This window comes from Rattus norvegicus, chromosome 5 (genome assembly GCF_036323735.1).
Source record: "Rattus norvegicus strain BN/NHsdMcwi chromosome 5, GRCr8, whole genome shotgun sequence".
In the NCBI taxonomy this organism is placed as follows: Eukaryota; Metazoa; Chordata; class Mammalia; order Rodentia; family Muridae; genus Rattus; species Rattus norvegicus.
This window is the reverse complement of record NC_086023.1, coordinates 81,662,596-81,682,002: the sequence shown is the minus strand read 5'-3', so window position 1 is coordinate 81,682,002 and position 19,407 is coordinate 81,662,596. Positions and strand designations below refer to the sequence as shown.

The 19,407-nt window shown below is 53.6% G+C and overlaps 1 protein-coding gene across 5 annotated transcripts in view; it reads right to left on the bottom strand.

Annotated features, from left to right (window-relative positions):
* Window positions 1–19,181, bottom strand: part of Col27a1 (collagen type XXVII alpha 1 chain) — a 118,681-nt gene extending 99,500 nt beyond the window's left edge. For 2 of the 5 annotated variants that reach the window (XR_005504389.2, XM_039109470.2), the window contains exons 1-4: window positions 18,631–19,181; window positions 13,704–13,774; window positions 8,814–10,549; window positions 3,039–3,092 (exon numbers count right to left, since the gene is read on the bottom strand). Coding sequence is in view for 4 of the 5 variants with exons in the window: in XM_039109470.2 (XP_038965398.1) it covers window positions 3,039–3,092; window positions 8,814–10,549; window positions 13,704–13,774; window positions 18,631–18,686 (1,917 nt within the window). In the remaining variant the exon portion in view is untranslated. 5 annotated transcript variants of the gene reach the window in all.
* Window positions 19,182–19,407: the final 226 nt, after the last annotated feature.

Genomic DNA, 19,407 nt, shown 5'->3' with positions numbered 1-19,407 from the left:
CAGGTACGTTCTCACCTTGGCCCCAGCTTTTCCAGCATCCGTCCAGAATGTCTTGCCTATCTACCCCTCAGAAACTAGACCCATCCTCAAGGTTTGATTCAGAGGCCATCTCCTCCAGAGAACCTTCTAGGACTACTCTAACTGAAGTAACCTCTCCCATTAAACTTTAGTAGAACCTTTGGGCTGGGACTCTATGGAGGGTAGGCATGGTCCCTCAGGGAAAAAGGCACCCACCTACAGAGGGTCAGAGCCCTTTTTTTAACTGCAGGCTCCAAGATAGTACTTCAGTCATGGCTAGAATCTGTGCCCAGATATTCAAGAGACCTTGGTCAAGGTCACGCTAAAGAGGGGTGAGAATGCAAACGTGGACTCTGCAGATGTTGGGTATAGGCTGGTTTTTTCATACACTGGTTTACCCAAGCCATCTTCCAGGCCCCTCTGACACTTAGCTTCTCTCACATCCACTTCCCTCCAGCAAGAACCCATCCACAGGCTTCCAACTCAGAACACAAACCCACAGAGCTGGGTCATGCCCCAGATCCTTTGCCCAGAGGCAACAGTCAGGAGCAGACAGGGCGGGAAGTGGCATCTGGAGGATCCACTGCTCCCTGATTCCACGGCATTCTCAAACCCTTGGGCTGATTCCTCCTGCTCATCAGTTGGCTGTCTCTAAAGCAGCTTCCTCCCTGCTTCTCAGAGCCATCCCCCAGCCGCAGTCTGTCTCATTCAGCACCTCCTCCTTTATCAATTCCTGAACGTGGGCCCTTCTCTTCTCAGAGTTCTCTGGGAGTTTATAGTACTATGCGTGCCCTTCCTGCCCTCCTTCCAACAGTCTAGGGGTATAACAGGTTAGGACGTAGACCAGGTTCTGAGCCTCACTTAGTCTGCACCCTAGCCCCTGCCCCGGTCTCCCTATCCTGTGAACAACCCGAATCTATGGTTCTCTGAGGAGTCTGGAAAAGCTCATGTGTTCAGCCTGCCAAGGTTCTGAGTATGTAAGCAGAGTTCAGGCTCAATGATGAACATTGAGGAAGATTCCTTGAGCCCCGCCCCCACCAGCCCTGCCAGGACCAAGCGTGGCTTAAAAGGTCAAGAGCCGCTACCTCTCCTCCTCGATCTTGGCTGTGCCACACACACCCGCACAGCTGTCCCATCTGCGTCCTGCCAGCCACTGCCTCATAGGCGCATAGTTGATAGTAAGCCAAGCAGACTAATTCCATAGACGGAGTTTCTTGGAGCAGTGATGGGGGGTCCGGGGATTCCCCATCCCTCCACAAGCTCAGGGAGTGTACGGGACTACAGGGCTCTGGGTAAGCTCAGGTACTCTGCCCCTCTCAGGGTCCAGAGCTGCTGTGTGCACAGGGACACCAGGATTGTTTAACCTAACATTCCACTAGCTATGGGAATTTTAGGATCTATGGAATTTCCCGTGTAGACACCGGCTGAAGGGAGTGGGGCAGGTGGAGAGCCTGAAGCACATCCAGAGAGCCATCCAACCTGGAAGGATGCTCCAGGATATAGGACCTTGATCCCATGGGTAAGGAAAGCGAGGTCAGAAAGAGGGATGGACTAGACTCCCCTAAGGTCACCTGGTACCTCTGCTAGGCATAAGATGGATGGCTTATCTCCTACGGTAGCCAGGTCTCCAGTGAGCCAGGTCTCACTGATAGAAAAATCAGCACAATGGACACTCAGGAAGGTGAGGGGGCAATCGAATCAAACTGCCTGGGCTCAGCCCTGCCTCTGGCATTTACTCTGACTTTATCTAAAGGAGCTGCACCTCTGGGGAATCTCAGTTTTCTCCTTTGTAGAACAAGGAGACCTCTAGCACCTACTTCCCAGGGTGGTTGGGAAGAATGGTGGTATCATGTTCATGTGCGTTAGCCAGCAGAGCTCTGGGAGCGTGGCTGTGCCAGGCAAATTGCTGAGGAGCTCCAGACAGGGAGGGTCAGCAGGAGAGGGGGTGGATTCTCATCTGAGCTGCAGATTGAGACTTTACACAGGAGACCTGCCTGGGAGATGACGCTAAGAAAAGCTGGCTGGTGGTCAGGCAAAGTCTGAAAAGAGGGATCGGCTTGCCCAGGCCTGCAATGCTGGGTCAAAGTGCAAGGTCCGACACCTGTATAGTTCCTAACCCTGGGCATGGACCCCAGCAGGATCTGCAGCCAAGAGAAAAGGCAGGTCAGCTGGAAGGTTCCAGAATCCTGGGCTCATGGGGACACAGCCAGGTCTGGAAAGAAACAGGGCCTAAGTAATTACATAACTAAAACCAACTGCTGGGCTTAGAGCTAAAAATATGTAGCAGGCAGTTTCATCCTCTGGTGCTTGCCTGGCCCTTGGCATGAGAAAAGCTCAACCAGTCTGGACAAGGACATGAGTGCCATTGGTCCCAGCTCAGAAGTGATAGAGTTCCCTCTCAGAAGACCCCAGGGTCCAAGCATTTGGGAAGATCTTGGGCTCTACTCCTGATATTGCTAGTCACACCTAATCCCTGAATAAAGCTGTCCACAGTAGCCTGCAGAGGCTAATGCTGGGTGGGGCCACATGGACAGCATAAAGTGTCCGGCAGGTACCATGTATTTAAGTGGCTGACACTCATAGGCTTGTGCTTCCAGCAGCTACTGCAGTCCAGCTGACCCTGTGCTCCACTCCAGCCTGGGAGTTTAGCCCTTCTCAGGGGCCACAGAACTGTTCCTTCAGAGCCACTAGCCACTATGACCAGTGAGAAGTGGGAGGAGGCACCCCAGAGTCTCATCCTCCCACACTGGGGACTTCCAGGTCAAGTATCTGCCCATGCAGGTGGACTTCAGGAGTCCCTGCCCTACTGTAGGCCACCATAAGTGGTACAGATAAGAGGACAAGATGTCATCATTGTCATGCACCACACCCATCCCCAAAAAGCACAATAGAAAATGGGTACAGAAGAGGGCAGGGAAAGGTATGTGGGTCACAGCAAACTGGGGCATCATGAGCAATGGAATGCAAACTGAAGGGTCATCCAGATGCCCAAAGGACACCCAGCACGCACAGTCACTTACCCGAGGACCTCGTGGACCCGGAGATCCAGGTAATCCTGGAAGCCCAGGAGGGCCCTTAAGGAGGAAGTAAGAATAGTGTAAGACACAGCAGAAAATACAATCATCAGTCATCCAAAAATCCCACATAGTCCACAGCTATGAAGAGTTCCCTGAGTCCTCTGTCTTGGGGAACCCATGCTCACTGGGGCTCTTTCCCATTGGCGAAGCCTTGCCTTTTATCGTTAACTTGTTAGGATGTCATCTCCTCCAGGAAGCCTTCTTGACCCTTTCTCTCTTCTTTTTTTCTTTGGGGAAATATCTGTTTGGAAGCCTGGCTCCCTTGGCTAATGGCAGTCCCCTCAAAGGCACTAACACAGAAAATGAGTCATCCTACCCCCAGGGCCCCGCCAAACGTCTGATAACACAAAACAGCAGGCAAACCCTGGGCTCAGCCAAGTTCTCTACAGAGCCAGGGCAGAGAAGGGACTTAGCCAAGGTCACACCAAACATCCTTGCGCCCGCCTGCCTGAGGGACAGTGCAGCACAAAGGTCACACGCAGAGGCTTTGAAACAGCTGGGCTTGACTTCAAATGGCCTCGGTGCCACTCACAGCTGTCGGTATGGCCATTGACAGCCTGGCCTGTGTCAGGGCAAAGGTCCTTGTAGGATTACTTAAAGACAAAGAGTATGTGTCTACTGCCTTATTGACCACAGAGCCTGCACTGAAACACCCATCTGTTTCCACGGGGTCCAGCATCATCAGCTTCCTAGGAACTTGCAACAAACCCCCATAACTCTCTCTGCCTCAGTCTCCCAGGCTAATCCCCAGACATATTCTTGTTCAACAACACTTAATGGCTCACTTTGCACCCGGAAAGGCCTGGCTGTGAAGCATTGATACACCTGCATGCTCTCATCTCAGCTCCCTTTGCAGGAAAGCAGGCAGTGAACAGTGAACTTTGTTTGCATTCTGATTTTTGCACAGCATGCTGGGACTTCCTCCTGCCCGGGTCTCAGCTTCCCCCATTCAAATGCATGTAGTAACTGATGACCCATTTCTTCCACCCCAAAGAAGAAAATGAGATTAGCAAACGTGTATGCAAGAGACTGAGTCCAAACCCCTCAAAGGAAGCCAGGCTTTCTAGGAGTGTGAGGCCTGGGAATTCATTTGTTTCAAATAACCATCCACGAGATTCCAGGTTCCCTGCCCAGAATTAGGATCAGTGTTAAAAACTGAGTTCATTCTGGCTGGCAACAGATTGCACTCTCACACTGGGCAGCATGGGTCAGCTCAGCTCAGCTTGGCACGATGGCCTGTGAACACTCCGGGGCTTTCTGTCCCCAAGATCCATAACCCAGATCCAGACAGTGAGATAGCACCAGTTAGTCACTGGTCACTGGGCAGCCCTATGAGAGGAAGGAGGAGCACAGTGTGGCCTCAGGCAAGTCCCAGCTTGCTCTGAGCCTCTGGGTGCCTGCAGCCAAGCTGACAGTACCCCCCCCCCAGTCCACATGGATTTGGGACTGGGTCCAGACCGTCTTCCTCTCCATAGGCACAGCTTAGGTTGAAGCTTGCACGGGCACAGCACCCTGCTGCCACTCAGAGGTGGCTTTGTGCCAGCTGTTTTGTCTCCCTCTCCAAACCCGGGTTTCCACGGCTGCCCAGTGAGGATAATAATAGCTCGTCGCCACAGATAATCTATAAAACGTGCTAATCCCCGTGCCTGGCATGACGTTGATGCTCAAATAGCATGAGTTGTTATTTCTGCTAGGCAACCCCCCTGGGATTTCACCATTCGGCAGCTTAAGCTACACACACCCCTTGCTACTGTTTTGGGGAGAGTGGTGTCTTTTTGCAAGTAGGCCCGCCTCCTTGGCTCAATTCTCCCAGGCAGGTGACCCACAATTGGAGGGAAATGCACAGCTGTAGGTCTCCGGAGCCCTTCCAGTGGGTTAAAAAAGAATAAGAAACAGCTCAGAGATGCAAAGAGAGGCCACACAGCTAGCAGAGAGCAGAAGGTGGACAGGACCCCTGGGTTTGATTTTCCACCCTGGGCAACTTCTTCACAGTCAGTGCTGGACTGTGGCCTGACCTAAACCCCTTAATAAGACCATTCCCATTGGCCAGAAAGTCAGGCCCTGATGAGGCTACAACTACGGAAGCCTGGAGGCATGTTCCTGACATTTCCAGAACCTGACCTCATCTAACACATCTATTCAGCACACCCCAGGGCAACTCGGCTTCTATAGCTCATCTTGGTAAGGCCAGCCTACAGCCTGGTTCTTGACACAGCAATCTGGGCCCCCAGGTGAGACATAGCTACCACCTCCAGCATACCAGCCAGGGACCTGGGCCACGGCCACCCAGGCCAGCTTCAGCCAAGCTCCTGGCATGCCCAGTGTTCACTTTGTTGGCTCGGGTAATGGTGGGTGCCCTGGCCCCTCTGCTCCATCTGAGCGAGTGCCTGCCTTTGCACAGTGGAAAACGTGGCTCTTTCTTTCCAGGCCCACAGCCTGAGCGGGGGAGCCCAATGAATCATGAGCTGGGGTGGGATTTTTCCACTCCACACTGGAAACAAGGAGGCCTCTGAGAGGGCTCGAGTGGGGGAGGGGTGGGGGCCTCAGGCCTGTCTCTGTCCAGAGAGTGCAGGAGGCCTGGGCTGGGGTGCATGCACACACTCAGAGCCATGGAAACATGAAATAGCCCTGCGGGTTTCCCCTGGTGTCCTGACTTCCTGTTGCCAGTCCAAGGGGATCCTGCTCTTGAACAAGAACCGCCTGTCCCCCTTGTGCCAGATGCAGTAGAGTTCTGCACAGAGTCAGACCTGCTGGCATCTTCCCTGGCAACCAGCAAATAGGGAGACACTCTACAGGCCTGGGTCTAGAGTACAAGTCTGAGTGCTCTGTGTGGGTGACCTAAACAATGACCTGGGACCCTATTCTGTGCCTGTCCCTTGGTGAGGCCATAGGTGTCTGCAGAGCACTGAGCTCTGGTCTGGGATGTACCTTCTCCTTGGGAACACAGCTGTGTGGTCCTGAATGAGTGACCACACCCCTCCATTCCTCCAGTCTCAGTGTGTCCAGCTGCAAAATGGGAGTGTAATAAACCATTTTCTAAGTCCATGTGTATATTCCGGGCAGACTCTTTTGGCCCCCGAAGCTCCTCTGCTCCCCAAGAGTCAACTTCCAAAGCTTGCATCCCTGGCTTCTTCACTCTCCTTCTTCTAGTGGGGCCCAGTCACTGGAAGACCACAAGGAGCTGCCTGCAGGGAGAGTGGTACCTTCCCTTCTGTACACTCACTACTTTGTGACGAAGGCTGGGCGCAGGAGCGCAGTTCTGGATGGATACTGGTAACACCTTTCCTGTCCCTTCCACCTGGAGGTCACCAGAGTTTGACAGGTAACAGCCGTGGTTGCAAGCCCCTGCTGGCTTCTCCTATGCCGCCCAAACCTTCAACAAGTTCCTCCTGAATCTACAGAGCAGTAAGTCTTACTGTATCCCCAGTCCGCAGAAACTACAGCTCAGAGAAGCTAAGTGATCTGCCTGAGCTCACACAGCACAAAGCAACTAGAAATTTTATCACCACTTGGGGTAAGAATAAAAAGGGTTAGTTTGTTTTTTTTTTTTTTTTCAGAATACAAAGCATGTATGCTTCTTCAGTCCACATAACCCTGTCATGCCTTTGATGGGGGGAGGTTATGTTTGACCTAAAGGATCCTGGCCTGGGCATTGGGATAACCTGGTCTTCGAAAGGATCACATTCATGTCAGAGATCTCCACTGAGGACTGTGGTTTATGTCTTGGCCTGATCTCCCCAAGGACACAAGAAATACAAGCATTGGCTGAGAACAGCAGGTTCCTGGGCATGCAGTTCCATGATATTCTGTGACCCAAATCCTGGGCTTAGACAATTGCCCCACCTGAGAACCATGACACATGCCGACCATAGCCTCCCCAGCCACTGCTCTCCAATGCCAGTCCTAGAAGGGATTCCAACCCTTGAGAAGAGTGAGAGATTTCCCCAGTCGCTGTACTCAAGGAGACGGTCGTACTGGCTTCCTTCCTATGACAGATCCCCGAACATCCTCGACTTAAGAGGTAGAAGCAACTGCCCCATGCTACAGAGTCAGCTCAGAGGAAGTATGGAGCAGAATCAGGATTTGAACCTGGATCTCTGCATCCCAATACCCAGGAAGCATAGCCCCCCCCCCCCTTTGCCGTGCCCAGGAGAGATGAGAGGGTAGGATGTGTGTTCATATCCCCATGACCTCCATTCCCACACCCCTCCACACCTCACAAACGTGGCCCTGTCTTCTCTCCACTCCTGGCCTGCAGAGAGAGAGAGAGAGAGAGAGAGAGAGAGAGAGAGAGAGAGAGAGAGAGAGAGGCTGACTTCCTTCATTCAGCTGTGGTGTGCCACAGAGCCAGAGTCGGGACTCTTTGTCTCGAGGGCGGTTCACCTCCTCCAGCCCTGTGCTCCAGGGCCCTGGAGTGAACAGCTCAGTATGCAGAGCAGTCCGACCCAAGAGCACCCAGTTGTTCAGGGTCAGGTGGGTGCAAAGGTTCCCTGTCTTGTTCTCCAGGTCCTTTGGTGCCCCGCCTCCAGACTGCCGATTGGAGCACAGCGGAAACTTGAGCCAAGTGCTGACCTAACTGCGGAGTAATGCACACTATTTCCATAAGCTTCGAAATATGGTTATAATGAGCAGACTCCGTCCCCTTGGAGACGGGCTGGGTAAATATTATTCCTAATGATTATTAAAACTCATTAAGCATGTTTGCAAGTCCCAGGAAGTCCCAGCATCTGCCACTGTCTCCACATTGCAAGGTGCCTGACCCTCAAACCCAAAGCCCAGTGGGAGACCTGGCTCTGAGGAGGAAGCAACCACTGAACGGTGGCCATTGCCAAGGTCGGAGCAGGGGATTGAACCTTCTAGAACCCCTATCCTACTACTCCCTGCCTGGGTGAACTGGCCTTCAGCTAGGGAAGATCATTGGCCCTGGATACAGTCCCAGGCAAGCCCCTGCACATGCTATGTCTTTTCTTTGTCTTTTCCTTGCTCACCCTGACCCACAAGATCTTTCCTTATCCTCAACTCCTTGACTAGGGCTGGGTAATTAAGTCAGGATGCCAGCCAGGTAAAGCGTATGGACAGGAAGGGCAGGTGGGAAGCTTGCACCTGACAGTCACCACCCCTCCCACCCTCCAGGCGAGCCCAGTGGACAAGACTTTCCTTTGACCCCTCCCACTTTGTCAACATCAGTAACTACTAGATTTCACAAAAAGAAAACCGCGTGTGCCAAGCAAAACACATCCCAATCTACTCATCCATGACTTCTGTCCACAGCTCCCAGACAGGCGCACAGGCCAGCAGCAGGGCCACAGGAGAAGCTGTTTCTCGGCTCGCTCTGGTGACCTAGGTCTGTTATCTATGGTGTTTCTGAAGCCACAAGACTCTTGTATTGGGTTAGGCATGAGTTAGCTAAAACCCAGGGACTTCTACAGAGTTGCTCCAATGACCAGCTGGGCCAGCAAGCCGGTCTTGACCTGCACCAATGTCCCTAAAGCTCTTCAGCAAACTGTTGTGCCCCAGTCCTGTTTCCTATCTGGCTCACAATTCTGCCCTAGGATATATGACTAAGACAGTAAGGTCAAGGAGTTTCGGCCCTAACTAGCTCCCTGCCCCCAGTAGCTCTTTTCCCCCTCACCCTTACCAGGGGGTGTTCTCTTGAACCAAACTGCCCCAGCCAACCACTTATGCACCAAGTAGCATGCGGATCCTACCCAGTCTTACCGGCAAGCCACAGTCTCCCTTGGAGCCAGGAGGCCCCATCAGCATCAGGAAAGGTGTAGGTTCCGGCAGGTGGAAGAAAGAAAAGCTGCTGCTGGTGGGCTGGGGGCTGGAGGACAGGAGGTGGGCTGGGGCAAGGACCAGGGCTGGAGTGGACAGCTGGCTAGGCTTGGTTGTCAGGTCTCTTGGTGAAGCATCCCTGGCTGTCTTCCCAGAGCTGAGAGGTATGGGCTTCCGGGGGCTGCTCTTATGTCTGGTTTTCTTGGAAGCTTCCAATCCTGTGATTTTCTTGCTTCCAGCAGGAGTTGAAGTAGAGTCACGTGTGGAAGGCATCATTCTAGAATTTCCAACACCCAGAGGAGGGAGGGCTGTAGCCAGTGTCTGAGAGCCCAGATAGGAAACAGAGGACTGGGCCACAACAGTTTGCTCAAGAGCCTTAGGGACATTGGTGCGGGCCAAGACTGGCTTGCTGGCCCAACTGGTCATCTTGGACTGAGGTTTTGCTACTGTGGGGATAGTGAACTTCTTAGGTAAGCCAGTAATAGGGTGCAGGGCTTGGGGACTCAGGGTTGGAGGTTGGGGTGTCATGAAAGTCTTCTGGACAGGCCTCACAGTGGCACTAGAGACTTTGGAGGGTGATGGGTGGGAGGTGAGGGGTGTTGGCTTCTGGGTGGTTGGAATGGGCCTTGAGAATGAAGGGGTACCTGCTTTCTGGATTGCCTGGGGACTTTTCATGGGGGTAACTGAAAGGGAAGAAACAGAAGGCTTGGTCGGGGGACGTTTGGTGGGGCTAGTAGCTGTGATTTGTCGTGGCTGGGCAGGAGCTGAGTGAAAAACCCTGGTGGAATTAGCCAGAGCAGCTGAAGGGAAGGGGGAAGGTGTTTTTCTGGCTGACTGTTTGGCAGGGACCAATGGGGTCTGAGAAGAGCCGAGTTTGGAGACATCTTGGTGGACCATCCTTAGGGGCTTGGTGGGCACGGCAGGAGCCATAGTCACCATGAGTCCCCTGCTTATAGGCCTGGACCCTAGGGTTGCTGGGTTTCTGGTCAGGTTCCCCAGACCAAGCAAGGCTGGTTCAGGATGCAAAGCAAAGGCTGGGCCAGAGTCCCAGGGAAAGAGGGCTCCCACCTGGGGACCATACGTGTCCACCTGTCGGCACCGTTCTCTCAGGTGGGCACAGTAATTGTGAGCGACCTGCGCCACGGGATGGATGCTGAACTGACAGAGTGCACCTTCAAACTGGACAGCTCGGGGGTTCATCTTCCCCAAGAGAAAGGAGCCCTGGGGGTCAAGCATGGAGTCCCTACGGGAAGGCAGCGGAACAGGTACCCTGTGCTGCCCACAGGCTGTCACCAATGTGACCGTGCGACCACGCAACTCTAGGGCCAGGTGGTGCCAGCGCCCATCATGCACATCCAAGTCGAAGGCCACAGATTGCCGAGGTCCCAGGTGGACGAGAGTCCTGCCGGGGAGGAACTGCAGACCCAGCTGCAGCCTGTGTTTCCTGCTGCGGATGGCGAAGAGGAAGGCATGGTTCACACGGTGCGAACAGAGGCTCAACACCAATGCCAGCTCCCGCCCCAGGGTGGTGGGAAGGACATTGGTAGTAGGGGCCTGCAGCTTGGCCCGCTGTGTGAAGATGAAGCCAGATGGGAAAGGAATGACACCAGGGGGTGCGGGGCTCCGGCCACCCCCAGCTTTCGTCCAGCTGAGGCCCAGCCGCTGGAGGACATCCACATCTGGGAGGGATAAGAGAAGATGGTAAGAGCCTGCTCCAGCCAGGGCTATAAGCAGTTGCCTGGTAATCGGCTCGTTTTCTTTCACAGAGCCCTACCCCAGGCTGAGGTGTCACATTGCAACCATCTGTAACATACTGCAACCTTGCATCCCAGGGTTGGGCTTCATGCTCCTGCCTGCCCTCCCAAGTCCTTCCTGGATCCACATCCCAGCTCTACTACCCCCTAACCCTGTGGCCCTAGAACCTCAGACTTCCCACCTGTCAGATGGGGTCATATCATAGGACCCATTGGGAAAGGACGTTGAGATTAGCAAATAAATGCCTTTGTGGTAAAAGAACTAACAGTAAGTACTTTCAAATGACAACCGCTGTCACCAAAGATAATGATGTTCACCAAACACCTCAGACCCAGAGACACCCTTCTCCTCTACTTTCAGGAAGCACTGGAATTCAGTCAGGATGTTCAGAGAAGCTAGCTGGTCTCACCACCTCCTCAGAGGCACACCTTCCCACCCTGAGTCTCTGGCGGGAGCAGGCTGAGGAGCTGTTTTCTGCTCTCAGAGGGAGCTAAAACTTTACTGAGCCTTCCTCCTGAGTGGCAGAGGTAAAAACAATGTACCCATGCAATCTCCAGTCTCCAGTCAAGCACACAGACATCTATCCATGGTCTAGTCCATTCCTATCCTTAGTAATTACATTGATGGGGCTTCCTAGAGCAAAAGAAGGGTTTTTAAAAAAGAACGAATTCAAATGTTCTCTCCATGCATGTAAACTGGGTTCTCTCAATCATCTTTGAGGCAGAAAAACTCAATGATCCCTACTGCATGCATGCATTAGATCTAACAATCTCTTGGGTGCTTTAGAGACAAATTTTTATACCATGTAGCCCCATGTTCATGGAACGACATCCTGACCCACTTCTCTAGGTTATCTGATCATCTTTAGCTATCTGAACTGCCAGTATCTATTTACAAAAGCTGGCTCCTGACTTTGATCTCTGCCAGGGGCTACCAAGTGCCTCTGGAACTTCCAGCTATCTCTAAAACTTCTATCTGGGTTGACGTCTAGGTCAGAAGCCTTGAGGGTTTAATGGTACATGTTGAATGTTCTCTCCTTATTGCCCTGTGTCCAGAACATAGGTCACGCTGGAGCCTGAATCCAGTACATGACATCTATCTGACTCCCAGCTGAAAACCATGAGCAGACAGATGGGTGGGTGGGTGGGTGGATAGATGGATGGATGGATAGATGGATGGATGGAGAGAAAGACAGACATGTATAGATGGGCAGAGATGGAGGGACCATGAGGAGCACCTATATGTTCATTCTCACCCAAGCCTTGCCTGATCTCTTCCTCATCTTCGAGCCTTAGTTTCTCTGCCTGAAAACCTCAGACAGAATAACAGGCTTCCAATGTTCTAAGAACTCTGCACCCCCAGGGTGCTGTACCCATAGCTTCATGATGGCTTATAGGAAGACTCTCTTCTGTAGAAGCCGAGGTCCTTCTTTATCACCCATAGTCCCGCCTTCCTATCCTTTCTCAGAACTGCCAGTCCCCTACTCTAAGCTAAATCAAAACATTACTTATGATTCTCTTAGCAGATCTTACTGGTTTTAGTTACAAGACCGTCTTATCATAAAATCTATTCACTATAAACAACCTTAAGCGGGAGGAGACATTTAGCGAGGGAGGAAAGCCACCTGCACACCCCACAGCACTGAGCATTTCTCAGGCCTGCTCTTGGCACACACCCTTCTCTCCATGCCAGGCCTCCCACCAGGTGGCCAACCCCAGGAGAGACACAGCTGGCCAGGACGGGCCTCACATTGGACTGCTCCCCATTCATCCCCAGATGGCTTTCAAAGTGGGGAATCCCTGAAGCTGTTAAAGCAAGGACAGTGACTCCTGAAGTTCCCACCCACTGTAGAAGACAGTGCTCCCTGGACCTTTCAGATGAACAAAATCACAGCTGACAAGAACAAAACTGAACATGCCTACCATGTTCATGTGTCCGTGCATCGGTTTCTCTCAACCACCCTGAACTCAGGCAGGAACTAACCTAGCTATGTTACACACATGAATTAGAGCTAATAATAACCCTCTGGATTTTTGAAGCCAGGTTTCACTACATGGCTTACACAAGTTTGTAACTTGGGAGCTTCCTGCCTCTTCCTCAAGTGCCAGGATGGCAGATGGGTGCCCGCAGATTAGGCTAACAACATGGTAATTTACCCAGGCTGCTGTGCAGCTCACAGCTGGACTGGAACCTTGGGACTCAAGCTCAGGGTCCCAGCCATCACCCCACACTGTTCTGAAGCTATTTGGATTAGACAGGGGGCAAAGCAGAGCTGCATGTAGAATCCCTCCGGGAGGAAGAGACAGGGGACACGGAATGAACTGAGTGAGGGCCTGCGCCAGGGTGCACGCAGGCTGGCCAGCTGGCTCCAGCAAGATGCCTTTATTACATAAACCTGGCTCGGTACAGCTCCGGTCGCTCCCACCCCCTGCCTGACTCAGGACTCTGGACAGCTGTTCCACAAGCTTGGAAAATATGACACATGAGCAAATGTTGCTGGGCAGCAAAGTCCCTTCCGGGCATGGCCCTTACCTCCCAGGGGTACAATTCCCACTCAGTGGCCAAACCAGGCCATGGGGACTCCTGAGGTGCCTGCTGTCTGCCCCAGAATGTGGCAGGCACAAAGGAGGGAAGGGCAATTAATTTAAGAGACGTGCTGTCCATTTGGCCCAGATATGGGAGAGTCTGAGTTTCTATGGGGAGTGAGGAGGCTAGCCCATCGATGCCTGGACAGCTCCCCAGGGACAACAAAAGCCAAGGGTATGGGGATGCCAGGCATGGGCAAAGACAATGCTGCCTCCATGTTCCCTAGCAGTGGTTCTTAAGAAATCTACCAGAGTGAGGCAAAGGAAGCACTCTTTGGGATCAGACTCTTGGGAACAGGAGGACAGTCCTGCATTCAGCCTTTCCCACCCCTCACAGACTCCAAGGGGTTGGGCCTATGGTTGGCTCCATTCTCTGGATGGGAAAACTGAGCTTATGCATTCCAGCTAATGGTGTGGATGTCTGCAACCTGAGTTCTCGAATTCTCTTCCGCCCTCCTTTGTCTCCCACTGGACAAAGAAAAGAGAGAATTACCTTCAGGAGCTCCTTGGGTGGAGGCCAGATGACAGGAAAATGAGACCAAGATCCAGGCGAAGAGAAATCCCCTAGAGACAGGCAGACACAAATGCATACAGCATTAGCTCTCGTCCTCCCACCCGGATCCGGCTAGGGAGCCAGGAGGGATGGTCTAGCTCAGTTCCCTTCCATCCCGGTCTCACCCTAGAGTCCAAAGGCAAGGCGTAGCCTTTAAGTGCCAATCAGAGTGACTGTGGATCCCCAGCCCAGCACCCTGGCAAGTTTTGCTCTTCATAGAGGGGTCCAAAGCTCTATGCTAGATGTCGGACGATCTAGAGTCCGGCCCCTCCACTCAGTGTTTCCTTCTGCATTACAGCCTCAGAAGTTCAGGGCAAGCCTCCCTGGGCTCTGGGCAACAGATAATAGAGCCAAAGATAAAAGGCAGATGGAAAATACAAAGTCTGCTTGGATGACTGGTATACTCATCCAGGAGAAGAAATGACCCCCTTCTCAGGGCTCAGACACAGTTCATCACACTTCGTTATGATAGAAGAAAACAGGGGTTGGGGGGCAGAGCCAAGCCTTCCCAGGAGCAAACCTGGTTACCTATGACTTCCAGGCTGTGTGACACCAGATGATTCACTACACCTTCCTGAACTCTTCTGATCCTATGTAGCACGGACTGTCACACCTTTGCTTGCAAACCAGATGTGGGAATTAAACTGGCTCATGTATTCAAGGGCTGCCCTGGCTCAACCAGAGAAGCCCTCCCTCACTGGTTGCCTCACCTCCCTCACTGCCACCACTGATTATACTCCATCTTCCTGTGGGAGCACCCACTGGGACACCCAAGCCACTCAGGGTGGGAGGATCCTCAGGAGGGTGGATGGAAAGCTGGGGCCCGTGGCCAGAGATGGCAGAGATGGCACTGGAAACTGAACTGGATGAGTGGTGAGTGGTAAATGGTAAGGGCTCTGGCTGGGGCACGCTGCCTAGGTTCCTCTACCAAGAGTAAAACCAGGCTGGCGTGCGCCTGGGGAACAGGGCAGTACAGGAAAGCCAGGGCCGCTGTCTGCAACTCTTGGCTCCTTCCCTGCCAGATCTCCCTACTTCAAATCTAGTGGGAGTTATAATCAAGAGCATGCGTGATGTCAGCACTGTGTAACACACCACCCGGCTCACCCTCCCATGGAGTTCCAACACTGCATGGATACAGATCACACAGTCACTAGTTCAGAAAGGCACATATGACTCAGGTATAGCCGGTGAGAGGTAGGCTGTCACATGTCTCTGTAGTGAATGGGGGACCATGTGTTATAGCGGGACTCTTGACATGCGAGTGTCTTCCCAAGGCTTCCCTCCCTGGTTCTACCTTCTTCCAGGCCCTTCTTCACCCTTTCCAGTCTTTAGTCATTGCTACGAACTCTCCTCTCTCCTGGGGTCAGATGTCCCCTGTCTCGCTGAGGTTAACAGCTAGTAGTCAAAAGTTCCCAGGCACGCTGAGTCTGCCTTCTGCCATGGCTGCCTCTCAAAAGCCATAGGCAGCCCCAGTGGTCCTGGGAAGTGGGAAGAGGCTATTTGGTTTTCTTTGACAGAGAAGCCTACACCCAGCAAGGGCAGGTTCTTCCCTTCAAAGGCACCTTGTGCATTTCCCATAATACATCCCCATTCAGGAAGGTACACTAAGAAACAGTGCCCAGGCAGCATGGGGAAGAGCCAACCCCCGCATCCAAGCTTAGATGGCCCACCAGGCCTATATTCCAAAAGTTGCTAGAAGTTCAACATTCAAGAAGCTGTGCCCCTGACTCCTAGCACCTGTCCTCACCTTAAGTCTGACAATGCTATGTCACCTGCACCTGTCTTGGATGTTTTCCAAATGACAGAGGGACACCAGGTGAGCAAGAGAAGGCATAAGAGCCACATGTGTCCCAACTCATCTGTGGCTGTAGTTATGGGCACCCAAGAGGCCAGATGAGAGTACACTACTAAGTTCTCAACAGTCAGAGGGAAGACCCTGGAGATGGAATCCCATTGCCTTGTGCCGTTCAACTGCCTAAGGCCAAGCCCCAGAAAACTGTCACTAATGCAGCTGATTTTCTGGGGTTGGGTTTCTGTGCACATTGGCGGCACAAACTTCCCAGTATCCAGCCAATCTCAGTGAGAGAAGGGCCTTGAAGATCCCGAGGGACTGGATTCTATCCCTACCCAAGCCTTTTGGAGAGATAGTTAACAAGAGCCCAGAGAGAAGGGACTTGCCCAAAGCCACACAGCCAGTCAAAACAGACCTACATTTTATTTGTTTTCCCTAGAGAAGAAAGTGAATACTTTTACAGACTTGCTACTTGCTGGGGACCAGAGTTTCAGCTTTCTCGGCAGGACTAGAGAGGCAAGCAGGAGCCCCAGAGCCATCTCTATGAGTAAGTTCTAGCCTGGAAAGTTGGCTGCGGAAGGGAGGAGGCCCGGCAGTGAGCGTGACTACTGTTCCAGTGCTGTTTAGGCTACTGTTAATAATGCTGGTGGCTTCACTGGCTCGCAGCTTTGTTCTCCCTGACTTCTGTTTTCATTACCGCCTCATAGCCCTTGGCCTGGCCACAGAGGGGCTCCAAGGTATCTGAAAGATCAATTCATAAGGCCAATTCCCAGATTGCTAGCTTGCCACACACGGATGTTCCTGTTTAGAGACTTGGCAAGAAGCTGCCTTCTATCTGGATGGCTGTCCCTCCATACCTGTTTCCTGGAAACACTGGAGACTGAGAAGTCCACCCCAGATTCAGCATTCAGAGAAGTCCAAGGTCCCCAAGCCCAGAAGACACAGGAAGCTCTGAGGATGGCAGCTGTGTGGAGACTGTCTCCAGCTGCCCTACCATGAACTGAGTGATGCCAGGGCTGGCTGGGAAGGGCATGAGTCTGTTCCTGTCCCACCTGCTTCTGTGGCCTTAGCAGACCTTGTGTGCCCAAGACAGCCACACCCTGGTCCTTCTCCACACCTTCCACCTCCTCCATTGGGAACACGCACGCGCGCGCGCGCACACACACACACACACACACACACACACACACACACACACACACACGTCATTTGTCTGGACAGGATACGGTCCAGAACTTTCCCATTGACTCATACCCATTCACAAAGCAGCAAGCACAGATACAAATAGCAGCTGTGGTTTACTGAACACCTACTATATGCCAGGCCATGTTCAGAGCCCTTCGTGAGCATGCTTCTTTAACTTTCAAAGAAATGCTTGCCAGCTGGGAGGGCTCCTTGCCAGCTGGGAGGGTGGGAGCTCACCTTATTGATATAAAAAGGAGAAGCAGAGGGGTGGCGGGCCTGGCCAAGCACACACCACAGTACAGTGGACTTGAACTCAAATTGCCTGTTACTAGGTTCCTACGCTCTGCACCAGAGTCTGCTTCCCACTGAAGTGAGCCCAGGCCTGTTTCCCTGCCATCCATGACTGGCTCCTCTGCATGTCAGACCAGGCCAGACCATGGGGACATCTAGAAGGTCACTGGGCACTGAGATCAGAAGAAAGAAACTGCCAACAAGATATCAGGAGAGTATGTTGGGACGCAAGCAGAGACAAGGGAAGGTATTGACAATAGGTTATTTCAACAAAGGTCCCAGAGCTCAGTATTCACCCAAGAGCAGCAGGGCCTACGGATGCCCAGGAAGGAGGGCTTCTCAATGCAGAAGCAAGGAAGGACAAGAAGGAGCGAGGGTAGGGCAAAGCTAGAAGGCCTACTGAAGCCAAGTTGGGTAGGCACTTGGTGACATATGGCCAGAAAGTCAGGGAGTCTTTGCTTGCTTTCCTCAAGCTTTAGCCCCGTTTGGGGGAGGGGGGTGATCTCTGGCACGACCACACTGCCCAACCGCTGGCATCTGCCCTGGCACAGGGTCTCCCGGAGAAAATGAGTCACCAGTGTGCTCACTAGTGCCCTGTGTATAGGAATGCGTGTGGTGGGGGAGTGGGGGAATCTCAAACAACCAGCTTTTTCCAAGACATGGGGGGGGGGGGGACTCATCACCCTGGCTTCAGCTCAGAGGGGCGTTTCTTGAGAGGGTGGGCGGTACTACAACTCCAGCCAACCTCTCCTGGGAGCCCAAGAGTCCCAGCAGGATGGAAAGACAAGCCCTGTGCCTTAGCTGTAGTCCAAAGGGCCCCTCTGGACCGTGTTCTCCCACACACACCCACACATAGTGACTGGATCCCTCACGCTCTCTTACAACTTCAGCACAAGCTGGGAATCCCAACCGCGGGGTGCCAGCTGTGTGCGGCCCCGCCCTGGAGATTCCCGGCCCCTCTCTGGCCGCGGTTCCCTCATCTGTACAAGGAGGTTGGACTTGGTGATCTCCCAGGGCCTTTCTGCTCCCACAAGCTGGCTTTCTCACTCTTCGCTGCTCGCTGCTTAGGAGAGGGACAGGAACTGCAGGCTTCCCGGGAGAAGTTGGGAAGTCTGAGGTACGCAGACCAAAGCAGACACTTTCACAGGCAGAGAGGTTAGGAAACGCAGGAACGTGCAGAACCAGAAACTGAGCCAGGAGCAGACGCCCGGACCTGAAGACCTACAAACTTGACTCACAGGACGGTGGAACTAGAGCCCTGTAAGCTTTCGACCTGCAGACACCGAGACTCCCTCCTCCTATCCCTGCCCCTGCCCCCTGCCCGCCACTCTGGGCACTGCCACTAGACCCCACTTCGGATCTCTGGCTGGCTCTGCGGCGGACCCTCCCCTGCTGGCCCTTGCCCCAAAGGAACCGTGCAGCTCGGCCTGGGGGGCGCAGCCCCCGTTAACCCTTGGCATTTCGCCTGGCGGAGGCGCAGGAAGCTACAGGAAGCTGACGTTCCTCTGCGAGCGCCTGGAGTGGCGGGGAACCCCAGACTCTTGTGCACATCCGAGTCTCAGGAAGCTGAATCGGGGGCAACCCTGAGATTGTACTCACCCCCCGCATCCTGTCGCCGCTGTGCCTCGGGCCCCCCTCGCCGATCCCGTGCCCATGGCAGGCCCCTACTTCATGCTCCCGAGCCCGGGGGGCAAGTGTGGGCGCGCCCCATGGGGCCGCCAGCCCCCCGCCGCGCCGCGCCAGACCGGCTCAAAGCGCGCTGCCGGCGCACCCCCAGCGCAGCCCTGCGCCCAGGAGCGCCGGAGCAGGCGGACAGCACGGCCCCAGCCCCGCGGTCGCCCGCGCCAGGCCCATGGTCCCAGGACTGCCGGAACCGCGCTCGCCCCTGCTTGCTCTTTTTCTGCTTCCACCGAAAAGGAAGAAGCAAGAAAAGGCAGAGAGAGATGATCAAACTTTTGGAGGCGGGCCGCTAACGGTCTCTGGAGGCAGAGCAAGGCCGGGCGAACGCGCGCGGAGGGCGGTGGAAGCTGCCTCCCCGCCGGCCTGGGGGAGGAGAGGAAAAGGAAGGATTTGGGGGAAATGAAGGCGATTTAAAGTCTCGGCCCGCCGCAGCTCTCCACCTTCTTCTCCTCCCCGCGCTGGGCCGCCCTCTGCTGCCAACTGCTGCCCCCTGCCGGCCACAGCAAGGGATGCAGCATCGGTTGCCATCCATCCACCTATCCATCCGAGGGGGACATCCCACCCCCAGAACTCAAAACAGACGCGTGAAAAAGGGGCTACTCCAGGCTACTCAGGGATCTATCACAAATGAGATTAGGAACTTATTATTATTGACACCGAGGGTCCTCGATAGCAGAAGGTGGGAGACAAAAGGAG